Source organism: Mustela erminea, chromosome 1 (genome assembly GCF_009829155.1).
Source record: "Mustela erminea isolate mMusErm1 chromosome 1, mMusErm1.Pri, whole genome shotgun sequence".
In the NCBI taxonomy this organism is placed as follows: Eukaryota; Metazoa; Chordata; class Mammalia; order Carnivora; family Mustelidae; genus Mustela; species Mustela erminea.
The window spans coordinates 112,115,099-112,127,719 of NC_045614.1; the positions used below are offsets into that span (position 1 = coordinate 112,115,099).

General features: G+C 49.0%; 1 protein-coding gene across 5 annotated transcripts in view; it reads left to right on the forward strand.

The window, feature by feature from the left end:
* Nucleotides 1-12,621, forward strand: part of DGKG (diacylglycerol kinase gamma) — a 197,322-nt gene that overhangs the window by 83,585 nt on the left and 101,116 nt on the right. For 3 of the 5 annotated variants that reach the window (XM_032338301.1, XM_032338313.1, XM_032338303.1), the window contains 6 exons: nucleotides 2,546-2,662; nucleotides 3,628-3,720; nucleotides 5,222-5,281; nucleotides 8,173-8,252; nucleotides 9,393-9,467; nucleotides 11,651-11,736. In XM_032338301.1, the coding sequence (XP_032194192.1) occupies nucleotides 2,546-2,662; nucleotides 3,628-3,720; nucleotides 5,222-5,281; nucleotides 8,173-8,252; nucleotides 9,393-9,467; nucleotides 11,651-11,736 (511 nt within the window). The remainder of the gene's footprint in view (nucleotides 1-2,545; nucleotides 2,663-3,627; nucleotides 3,721-5,221; nucleotides 5,282-8,172; nucleotides 8,253-9,392; nucleotides 9,468-11,650; nucleotides 11,737-12,621) is intronic. The other 2 variants (XM_032338304.1, XM_032338312.1) reach the window with 2 other exon arrangements.

Here is a 12,621-nt window from a genome sequence, read left to right on the forward strand (position 1 = left end):
GATTGGGTTTGCAAATTAGGTTAACTGCTCTGACCTTGGGGCAGGAGAGAGATCAGAGCAGGGAACAGAGTTTCTCCAACAGTTCAGGCAAGAAGCAGTGCCACACCAAGGGACTGCCTCAGGGGGACGGGGGTCCTGTACTCACCATGCTTAATACACTCACGTTGACAACAGCAGACGTGGCAGTGGCAGTGTCTGTGTTGAGGGTCCCCTGGCCATGCTGGTTGTTGCATATTTTGGTTGTCTCCTGGCTGAGGGAGAGGAGAGGAGGGGAGAGTTGGAGACATAATCTGGAGGTAGCACTAGGACTTGGTGATCGGGACGTAGTGGATGAGAGTGAGGAAGAGGTTAGGAATGGCTCCCAGGTTTTGGCCATTGGGTGGTGCCATTCACAGAGTCTGGAAATAGGCTCTCCTTAAAATGAGCAGGGGAGGGGCACTCTTGAGTCCATTCAACCTGAGTGAGGAGATAATTAGTGGCAGGGAGTGGCATCCAGCCCTCCACAGGACTCCTGAGGGAGAAGGGTGATCCAGGACACGCGTGCATGCCTCATGAGATGCCGCATGGTCTCTTGTCTACGCCTGCACCACGCCCATACACACCTCTTTTCATGTCCATACCTTTCACCAGGACGCACCACCTACTTCCTGGGCTCAGGCCGTAAGCCTACATCTGGCCATTTGCACACATGCCACAGAGGGAGGCCGCTCATGGGCCAGCAGAACACATTCTCAACCTTCTGAGTCTTCAGGGGTAACCCAGGTCCTTTGCCATCTCTTCTGATCCCAGAAGAGGTTGGAGAAGGCAACACGGTGGTGGGACACAGCCATGGACTTGCAGTCAGAAGACCTGGCCATGAGTCCCTACTTGGCCACTTACCAGCCTGGGACCTACGACCAGTCACTTAACCTCTTTGAGGCCTCATGTTTTTTCTCTGCAAAATGAAGATAACCAGAATCTCAGAGCAAATTCATTGCAGCCACATGGGTGACAAACTGATCAGCAAACAGGTTATTTTATACCAGTGGGGATGTGCAACAGAAGGTGAGAAGCTACAAAATAAACATGACACCTCTTCCAGAGCAACAATTTCACCGAAAACCTGTAAGGGAGAGGACATGGTAACTTAATTGATAAGTAACTTTAATAAAGCTTTTACTTAATACACATATGGATGGAATCATGCAAATATTCCGTGTGTGTTTTTTTTTTTTTTTTAATTTGTCAGGGAGAAACAGAGTAAACACAAGCAGGGGGAGAGGTAGGCAGAGGGAGAAGCAGGCTCTTCCCTGAACAGGGAGCCCAATGTGGGACTCAATCCCAGGACCCTGGGATCATGACCTGAGCTGAAGGCAGACGCTTAACCGACTGAGCCACCTAGGCATCTGTCCATGTGTTTTTATTATCGTGTCTGTAGTTGGCTCTTCAGGCTGTGCCCTCATCCCTGTAGAGGCCATACCCTCTCTATTCTGCTGTTTAGAGTGGCCAGCAGAAAATCTTGAGAAGTTGTGTAGAATTCCTGGACAGAGCTAACTGAGGGTTTAGGCTCCCAGAAGGTGGTCTCATGGGGCACTTCGGCTTCACTTGCATTCACACACGTACTCAGACTTTCCCACCTGCTTCCTAAGTTCCTGGGTGGCGCTAGTGGCATTTCCAGGGCAGGGAGCAGATAGAAGCAGCTCTCTAGGAAACAGATACACAGACTGCTGGCTGCTGACCCACACTAACGTCTTTGAACTTTTTCCTCTAACTTCCTTCTAGAGGTTTTCTCAATCTTAGCTGCACATTATCACGCATGGTGCTTTAAAATAAACTAATGACGAGTCCTGTCTTTGGAGACTCTGATTTATCTGATCTGGAGTGAGGGCTGGGCATTAGGACTTCTAGAAGCTCCTAGGCAGTTCTAATGGACTGAGCGCCACTGGCCAATAGAAGATGGGAGCGTGAAGGGCGTTATCCCTCAGCAGGTACGTCTCAAGGCCCAGAGCTGTGCCAGGGAGCCTCTTCCACGTGCGCTCTCTTAACTGTCCCCAGAAAACCCAGCGGGGGGACTTATCATACCAGTTTCTATAGGTGAGGGACCTGAGACTCAGGGAGGTCCAGGAACTGGCCCAAGGTCACCCCGCTGCAAAGTGGAAGGTCAGTGACTCCAGCGGGCTCCATCCGTGGCCCGGGCCCTCTAGTGCTTGCCTGCATCGCGCTGCCTTCCAGGAGAGGGCGCACACAAGCACACCACTCCACAGGGAGTTCTGCAAGACAGATGGACTGCCAGACAAGACGCTGCTCAGAGGCTTGCCTACCGGGGTGAATGAGTTATTCAAAGTGCAGCCCAAGTGGTTTTTCCTCGACTTTGATTAGCACGATTGCAGTTAGGGAGGGACCGAGTCTATGCAGTTCGGCACAGCAGCCCCGTGTCCACCAAGTAAAGTCCACTGAACAGAAGGCAGCCCGTCGGCCCTCCCCAGCCCTGGGCTCCTCTCAGACCCTTCTCCGCAGGGATGTGGCCCTGCAGCCCTCCCTGGCACCCTTCCCTTCCCTCCTGCAGGTGATGCAGCACGCGTGGGTGGAAGGGAACTCTTCCGTCAAGTGTGACCGGTGCCACAAAAGTATCAAGTGCTACCAGAGCGTCACCGCGCGGCACTGCGTGTGGTGTCGGATGACGGTGGGTCGGCGCGCAGGGTGGCCCTGTTTCTTTTCTGTGTGTTTTTGCTCAAGCTGCAGCCAGGGAGCAGTGGACGTCCTGCCAGAGGGCATGAGCAGAGCTAAGGAGAGCAAGACCAGGAGGACAAGAGCCCCCGCTCCAGGCTCTGAGTCTAACAGTATCTCCAGGGCTTCTCCAGGCTGCCTGGAGAAAAGGTGACCCCAGAACCAGGGAGCGAGAGCTGCTGAAGAAGAAGGGCCGGTCCACTGCCGATGTGGCCAGGGAGCTGTGAGCAGTCACCAGACCATTAGCTGTCTCACCTGGGTGTCGTCTGGGGCCAGGGGCACAGGGTAGGAGTGGAAATAGACACGAGAGCCCCTGCTCCTCAAGGCATCTGTTGAAGGCACACCTCTTACAGCAGCCCCACTCCACAGCAGAGGTCTATGTCCCCTTGGGACACCTGACGCTGCCCGCCCTGCCTGCCGTGGAAACTCTGTGTCTTGTCTTGTCCCCCTGACCAGGTATCAGCCTCAGAAAAGATGTGTCTGCACATCAGGCTGTAGATGTCTTAAAATGTACAGGAAGAGTTTCAGGTTTTATTTCCAGCCTCTCACAAGTTTGTTCAACAAGCTCTCCTTCCTTACAGAGTCTCAGAGCCTAGGTCCAAGGGGGTTTCTGGAATCCACAGGGCCATGCCACACCGAAGGGTCCCAGCCTGCCCATGACCATTTCACTCCAGCAGTCGTGGACGGCGCTCAATCTCCTTTCTCTCTGCCTGCAGCCAATATGACACCCCTGACCACATCACGCTACACACACACACACACACACACACACACACACACAGAGCTATTCTGCCAAAGCTGGCAGTGCATAAGGATTTGGGGGAGTATTGCATTGCTGGCTCCCTGGCAAGTCTCTGAAGGCTCACACCTGAACTGACCCCGGTTAGTCTCACTCACTCGCTTCTTCATTCTTCCCTCCAGTTTCACCGCAAATGTGAATTATCAACGTTGTGTGATGGTGGGGAACTCAGAGACCATATTTTGCTGCCCACTTCAATATGTCCTGTGACGCGGGTAAGTGCTGCCCCACCAGGCCTCTGGGCTCTCTGGGTTCCTGGTTCAGATGCAGGTGGCATTCAGACAGCCACCTCCTTCCGAGGGCTTCCCACAACTCCTAGGTTTTGTGTTTACATGTTGGAAAGCTCAGGGCGGCACTCATCAGCTTGTGAGAGAAAACTCCCCTGATTGGGGCTCACTGTTGGCCTTCTTGAATGCTCCAAAATGACCCATGGAGAAAGCACGTACATTCTATGCACTTTGCCAGCCCAGCAAGCTGCGGGAATTTCTGTCCCCACCCGTGTGCGGCTAGGCCTCCCTTGTCCCTGTCAGCCTGTCTCTTTTGTCTAAATATGAATCTCTCCCCACCTTGAGGACGCCCTCTTAGGCGTCCAAACCTTGTTTGGAGATGAAAGCAGGAATACTGATGTCCCTTTTGGTCCTTCTGAAATTTTCTGTCTCTTGTGTTGGATATTCCTCTTTTGGACCAAACACCGAACACCTTAACGATCCCTTCTGTCTTCAAGATGTTGCCAGGGCCTGCGGGTCCCTCTCACCTCACCCCTGACTTGACCAGCTACTCCTTTTTCATGAAAATAAAAAAAAAAAAAAGAAAGAAAGGAACAGCACCCCTTTGGAAAACCAGTTGGCAGTACCTACTAGGTTGGAAAAACACTAACTCTGTGACCCAACATGTCCTCCTGGGTATCTGTCTGAGAAATACAAGTGCTTGTTTCACCAAAAGGCCGGCGCAAGAATGTCCATATTGATCTTGTTCATAACAATAAAAAACTAGAGACCGGCTAAATGACCGCTGACCACAGGGGTCTGAGGCATACCCGTGTAATGGAATACCTCATTGCAGTGGGAGAGAGCCATGCTTAGCTGCAACAGCACGGGCAATCTCAAAGATAGATGCTCAACGGAAGAGACTAGACTAAAAAAAAAAAGACATGCCCTATGATTCCATTTATGAAATTCCAAAGCCAGGCATCAAAGCTTGACGAGACCGTAGTGACAAGGGCATATATGTATATAGAAAAACTGGGGATGGAGATTTGAGGATTTTAACACATGTGAAATAAACATCAATAGAAAATAATCAACATTGAAGAAAACAAACAAAACTAAAAGAAATGACTTAACGCAGTATCCCATCGTTTAGATAGTGCTGAGCAGAAAAGCCAGGTCTAAGACAAGGCTTTCCAGAGCTCGAGCTTCTAAATCAACAAAGATTTCTGTCAGTTTTAGTGTTTCTTCTCCCCAGGTCTGTTCCAGTGTCTCCAAGTTAAAGTCAGAGCAAAGAATGACAGAGGCCTGGGGAGTCCTAGAGAGACCCATAGGGAGCATGTCTTTTTTTTTTTTTTAAGGTTCAAGCCCCATTTTGATAAACTCCTCCCTACTCTCTACTGGTTTTGCAGTATCTTTGTATTAACTATTTGTTTTTTTTCTGATTTTTTGTTTTTTTATTTTAACTAGGGCATTTTAAAAAGATATACGTTTGTCTTTCTCGTCACAGGATAGGCAAGGTGGGAAGTCTGATGGCAGTGTGTCAGCCAAGACTGAACTTGTGACGCAGGTACTTCAGCAAATCCCAAGTCCGGTCTCTCGTTTTAAGCGTGTCCAAGGCTGCCTGCGGGGAGGACAGGGTTTGGATTCTAGAGAAATAAATCTCAACATTTGCTTTCTCATCTGATTAATTACATAAATACATCACACAGGAGGGACACTTTATTTCCAGCTTCTGATTATTTTTGACCACCACACTATTGACAAGTGGTAAAAAGGGAGGTTGGCTGATTCCATTGATGGTCATATTAACTTTATCACCTCTTTAGGAACAAGTTATATAAAACTTATTGAAAACATACAATGGGTTTTCCAAGACAGTCAAGCTGTTTCTAGAATGTGATTTGCCAAAACAAAGTTCACCAGATCCCAAAGTTCTTTTTTATCCTTAAATGTATACATAAGAATATATACTTAAGAATTTTTTAAAAAGATCTTATGTATTTGAGAGAGAGACAAAGCACAAACAGGGGGAGGGGAAGAGGAAGTTGGAGAGGGACAAACAGATGCCCACCAAGCAAGGAGCCTGATGTGGGGCTCCACTCGAGACCCGATCCCAGGATCCTGAGTTCATGATCAGAGCCAAAGTCGGACTCTTAATGGATTAAGCCACCTAGTCGCCCCTTAAGAACTCATTTTTTACTTGGGTTCACCAAGTAAGAGTATTAGAAAAGGAAATGGAAAACTAGGGTTTCCTCCTCTGTCTCCGAGCCTCATGTTTTTTTGTTTGGAAAAGGGCATTGCAGTCCCTACACTGCCCACCTCCCAGAGATGCTCTAAGATTAAATGAGAACATGAAGATTAGTATGTCTTAAAAATTAAAACATAAGCAACAATGATGGAGGAACCATAGTAAAATGGCATAGCCCTAGACAAGTAGAAAGGCAGTAAGTCAGGTGGAACAGATACACACACACACACACACACACACACAGAAGGTGTACCATATACCAGCTGTTTACAGCTTGCAACTGTCTGGTTATCCTGCATCTGTTTTGATTGGGAGTGTCCATGCTGTACAGATGATTAACTATTTTGAATATCATCCCCGGAGGTAAGGAATTACTCCTTAGGCTCCAAGATGCTTCTGGGTGTCACACAGACAGTCACTCTGGGCAGATGAGAAAATTCTTAAACATTCATAAAGAATGCCAGCGTCCATTTCAAACAACACAGTGCTGTGCTTGCTGAAATTTCAGCTTGCGATCTGAAAAGGTAGGCCTCACGCATCTCCCTATCAGTCTGTCCCTCAGCTGTGTCCACTGGTGTTTATTAAGTCCCCACTGCCCGGTCTGGTGTCACGGGGTGCTTGGTAGGAGGGTTACACGCACACCCGCCCTGCTCCTAAGGCATTTAAAATCCAGTTGATATTTTGAGACATTTGCCTAAGAACACATGAAACAAAACCCACATGAATGGACAGCAAAGGGAACCCAGAAGATACTCTGTGTTTCAAATGCAGTGGTCTTAGCTGCAGTGGTAGAGGAAAGCTTCATAGAGGATATAGCTCTTGAGTTGGACCCTAAGAATGCAAAGTTCTTTTTTTTTTTTTTTTTAAAGATTTTATTTATTTATTTGACAGAGAGAGATCACAAGTAGATGGAGAGAGAGGCAGAGAGAGAGAGAGGGAAGCAGGCTCCCTGCTGAGCAGAGAGCCCAATACGGGACTTGATCCCAGGACCCTGAGATCGTGACCTGAGCCGAAGGCAGCGGCTTAACCCACTGAGCCACCCAGGCGCCCAGAATGCAAAGTTCTTTTTAAGAGATTGCAAAAAAGGAAGAGGGCTCTTCAGAGCATCAAGGGGGAGAAGAAACCAGTGCGAGCAGACCCCCAGGGTGGGAAGGCAGGGGACACACTGACTGGAGAGTCAGAGCCAGACTGGACTGGGACTGCCACTGAAGCCCTTAGCATTTAAGAGGCAACAGATCGGGACTGTGTTAAAATGTCATGGATACCACATCAGGAGATTGGGATTTTTATCTTCTGGGCAACAAGGTGTCATTAAAGGTTTCTGAGTGGAAGTGGCAGGACTGATGTCCTGGGAAGGAACTGTATACAGGTCTTACCTGAGGGGGGAAAGGCCCGAGCAGTGTGGGTACCATGGCGACTGCCAGAGATAAAGGGACATTCGAGGAAGTAATTGTCAAGATAGGGTCTTCCCTAGATGACGAGCAGAATGATAATAGTATGTTTAAGGGAAACAGTTCCAGTTTTGTGGGGCACGTGAGTTTGGGCATGCAAGTTTGCAATGATAGTGAGATGTTTGGCTAAAGTATCCATTGGACAGTGAGAATTGTGGAACCAGAGCTCAAGAGAAAGACAAGGGCTAGAAATGTGGATGTGGAAGGTGCTAGTGGAAGTGATGGTTAACTTCACGAGTGTTATTTGGTGGGTGTGTATGGCCAGAAGACCACAACTTCTAAAGTTATACTCAGTTGTATCCCTCACAAAGTGTAATCTTGTGCTTACAGCCAATGCCTGACTGACTCAGTGGGTGAAGGTGTGACTCTTGATCTCAGGGGCTGTGAGTTTAAGCCCCACATTGGGCATCCAGCTTCCTCAAAAAAATGAATTAAAAAATATATCTTTAATCTTGTGTTATAGACATAATACCACACCATTGTTGAATGATTTGAAGCTACGGTGCCATTGCCGCATCTCTGATCCCAGCCTCAAACTCACCGTTAGCACTGCGTAGGTCCCCTTACGTCAAAGACACTTAGCTGCTTAACCCTTCAGGAAATTCAGCCGGGGAACAAAGACCTACCTCCCTACTCCCTCTGCTCTGTGCCGGGAACTGCTTCCCGTCCACCTTTTCTGGAAGCCATCTTAGCGTCAACTCTCATCTTCGTCGTCTCGGCTGGACAAAGAACTAATTTCTTTTTCTTTTATCTTTGAAGTATAAGATCATTCCCACCCCGGGTACCCACCCCCTGCTGGTCTTGGTGAACCCCAAGAGTGGAGGGAGACAAGGAGAAAGGTATGTTCTCTTCTTTTTCAAAACGAGAGGCTGAGACAAGTTCACGCAGGTTTTTTTTTCTTCCCCTTAAGAGGGTAGACTGCAGAGCCAGGCAGATGTGTGTTCCGACCCCCAACCGCTTTCTGACCTGGTTCAGCTAACTGCTTAACGTCTCTATGGTCTGGTTTCCTCCACTCCTCTCATAGCTCCGTGGTGAGGATTAAAGCAGACACATCCTTAGCCTAGGGCCCATCGAATGAACCATTATTACGGCTCCCAAGTACCAACCAGGTTTGGAGATGAAGATTTCCTTCCCAGCCTCACAGGCCCTTCCTTGATTAAGAGCAGTGGCAAGACTTGCCTGATTGGGACCTCTTGGCCTGTCCAACTCCTGAGAAAGTAGGGCACGACCTCCTCAGGGAAGGAAATGCCCCGTCTCCTGGAAGCACTGAGGGAATGGGTGGAGAGAGGGAAATTGGGTGAACCAGCTCTGCCTCTCCGTCCTGTTCAGCTCAGGGTCATGGACAGATGAGGCAGTGATCTGGAACCCAGGTTTACAAACATAATAAGTAGGGTTAAAGCAAGAACTATGAGAACCTCTCCCCTCCCACCCACCATCATCCAAGGCGCAGGACACCCCTCCTGAACTGACCTGATTAGTCCCAAGTTGGAACCTGACACCAAGCCTAGAGGTGGTCACTACCCCTGGCTTCCCCTGCTCAGCCCCACTTCCTGCATTTCCTCCTGATCCCAGGTTCTAGTGGGCTTTCCAGAGAGGGTTCCTTGTTACCTTTGTATAGTCCACAAAGAGCAGAATTGCACGACCTAGAATATATGGAACTTTTGGGAGAAGGACAGAGCTTTAAGAGAATAGAAGTTTTATTCATCTGCAAGGGAGGATAGTCCTGGGGTTGAATGCTACTTGGATGGTGGGGAGGCCTTGAGTCAGGGCGTGGGGGTGTGAACGGTACAGCTGGACCTAGGACTTCAGGGTCTGCTGGGCCTTGTGCTGTCTTCTCCCCTCTTGGGTTGAAATGCACCCAGATTCCCGCCACTGGTGGGCTCCAGAGGTGTTTGCCCTACTGTGACTTCTCACAATGACATTCTCCCTCTCTGTCTCTCTTTCTGTCCCTCTTTCCTTCTTTTTTGTTTTTTCCATAGAATTCTTCGGAAATTCCACTATCTGCTCAACCCCAAACAAGTTTTCAACCTGGACAATGGGGGGCCTACCCCAGGGTATGGAGAAACAATCGTTACTTCTCTCTCCTCCTCTCCCTTCCATCTAAAGAGGATACCTTTCTCTGGTCACCCTCCTTGTCTCTCCTTCATCTGTGGACTTATCCTTCTGCCCTTTTACTCTGTTTTGTCTTCATTTCCTCACCTCTGCTCTTACTCGCTCCTGGGGTTGCTCCTTGGGGCTAGCTCCGGAAAGAGGCCTCCTGGTGTACTTCACCCTAGAAAAAGTTGTTGGTTTTGTGAAAGAGAAAAAGCACACATGCCATTCGTTGGAATGACAGGAAGAGCGGGCTAGTAAATTACGTGAACATCTCTGCAAGGCTGTGTTCGCGGTGGCTTCACACTGAGTCATCAGAGAGGAGGAAAGCGTTTTCCTAGCGCAGTCAGCAGTTCGGAAATCTGTACAGCTGACTCAGAGTTCTGCGGCATGTGCTGCTGGGGAGGATTTTAGGATCGAGGCAATTGGTTATTCAATGAAATCACTTCCCCCCCCCACAGGATTATCCAATTTAGAGGTTATTAAGCTGCCTGCCCCTGGCCCTTCTCCTGCAGGTGACTGTTGGCTGTTTCACTGCCCATTAGAGCGGGAGAGTGAGGCAAGGACGCAGGTAGCCCCTTGCAGCCGTTCGCATCCCATCCCCCACCCCCACCCCCATCTGGTAGGAGAGGCTGGGCCCCATGGTACACTAATGTGATGGCTGTGGGTCCCTGTAATCAGAGGCCGCTTCAGCATCGGGCCTGGAAGGCTCCCAGCCTGGGCTTCTTACCAGACAGAGCTGGTGCACTAGGGACATCTGCTGGCCTGCCTGAGCCTGTCTGTGTCCAGGCCGGCTTTTCAGATCCGTGCACCCTGGGCTGAGCTTCCCAGCACAAGGCTGCTTGGCCCAGCCTCCCAACTTTCGTTCCCAGGCTCAGTCCAGCAAGACCCTCAGTGGGTGGGGGCAGGGGAAGGGGCTGCAGGAAGGACTCTAAAAAGGCACTATGTCCCAGTCTTTTGTTGTTTGACACAGAGCTGTTATTTATATGGCTATGATGGTGCCAGACCCAGTTAAAAGGAGAAAGAAATACGAGTGTTAAGTCCAGGTTTTACGTGTAAAACCAATTTCTAAACAGAGCCCACCGATGCTCTGGGTGTGCCCTAGTCACCATGATCGTAATCACTCCTCCATCGTGACCTGTGACTGGAAGGCAATCTGCAAGCCGCTTTACTAGCCCCCTCTCTTTCAGGGCTGGTAAATTGTTTCTGCCCCATTTGGCAGCTTGTTGAAGCCAATGGACCTCTTCTCGGAATTTTTCTTAATGCGTAAAGTGAAATATACATGATCCTCAGGGAAACGAACTATACTGAAAGACAGTAATCAAAATATTAAAAACAAAAGTATTGCGATACCGGAATATATGTGATTTACTAACACATTTTTGGTAAGATCCAGAGGCGGATCTAGTAACGACCGTTAATTAAAGCAGTGATGAGCATAAGTGGTAGTAAGGGCAGCTGCCAGAACTGTAGTATAACATGAAAATACCTGTGAATTTGACTTCTAACAAAGTCATCGGTATTATTCGAACCTCTGTGATTTGTTGCCCACTTCGATAATTGGAGAGGCTAAATCTCAGGCCCTACGCAAGGTAAGAATGTACCATTTTTTCCTCCCAAGTTCATGGCCCTCTGGATTCTATCTACAGATGCCTTAGAGCTTTGTGAGCCCCCCATGAAGAGCCGTGGTGCTCCCTCCGCTTCGGTCCAGACCCACAGGACAGTGGGATGGAGATCCGGCTAGTTCACTACATCTGAATTACAGGAGAGCTTGGGAGGACAGAGCAGGAAGGAGAGCCAGAGAGGAGTGGGAACATTGGGGTTGATTGTATTGGTGCCCAAAGAAGTAAACGGTGGCCTCCTCCGTACAAATAGCAGCGGATCTAGAAAAACCATTTTCTTTTGTGTTGAATATTGAGTCAGATTCTCCTTCTACAAGGAAGGCTCCCCAGGATTCTTCCCGATTCTTCCCTATTCTTCCGCAGCCCTGAAGTTCTGGTCTCAGAATACTAAGTGATCCCCTCAACCCCAAAAGGAGTCAGGGCTGTAACATACTCCCAGGGAACAGGGGAGACGCTGACTCAAGCAGTGTCAAATGTCAGCCACAGCCTAGTAAATAAGACCATTTTGGCCTTTTACTTCTCAGGTTGAACTTTTTCCGTGATACTCCAGACTTTCGTGTTCTGGCTTGCGGAGGAGATGGGACAGTCGGCTGGATTTTGGATTGCATTGGTAAGAATGGACTGGGAGGGCCTTTAGAGTTTATTAATGATAAGTATATTGAAAGTCAGAGGCAGGCAATCAGCAGGAGAGAGAAATGGAGCCATGTCTTGTTCATCCTTATTTCCACTCTTGGAGTGCTGCTTAACTACACATCTGCTTTGGGAGGAAAAGAAAAATGGAAGGGTGCCCACAGGTACAGGTGTGATTGTTTAGTTTCCGGCCTCACCTCATGAACATTTCTGATGGCCGGGGTTTGGGCAATGGCAGGACAGGTCCGTTTGGGGACCTGCACGGGAGAAAGGGCAGGACTAGGACTCTGGCCAGACCCAGGGGAATGGGAAAAGGCCACAGAATTAAGCATAGGTGCATCCATAGCCTGAGGCAAATCACCTTGAGACGAGCACCGGAACCTGAGTCCAGAAAGCAGAACTAGAAAGCATAGATCAGTACAAGCAAAGAAAGGTCACGCTGTTCTGTGTCCAGTATGCTTAGATTAGAAGGCTAATGGGGAGGGCTGAGGCTGGGAATCAGGAGGCCTGGGTTTCAGTCCAGCTCTGTCTGGATCTGCAGGTCCTTGGAGGGTTCTTGGACATCTCATCTCCCGTAAATAATGAAGACTAACTCTGGAATTGTCTGTCATTCCTCCCACACATACTGCATGGACACCTCCATGCGCTGAGCTCTCCTCCAAGCACTAGAGATGCAGTAGTGAACAAACGCATAGAAATCCCTCTCTCTCGGAGCTTCCTTTCTAGAGGGAGGAGACAGGCAGTCACCAAAAAAGTGATGGAAACATGTAGCATATCAGAAGGTAATACAAACATAGCAGGGAAGGGGCAAGGTAGGTAGGGTTGGGGATGGTCTCCAGTCTAAGACCCAGTGTTTGGGGAAGAC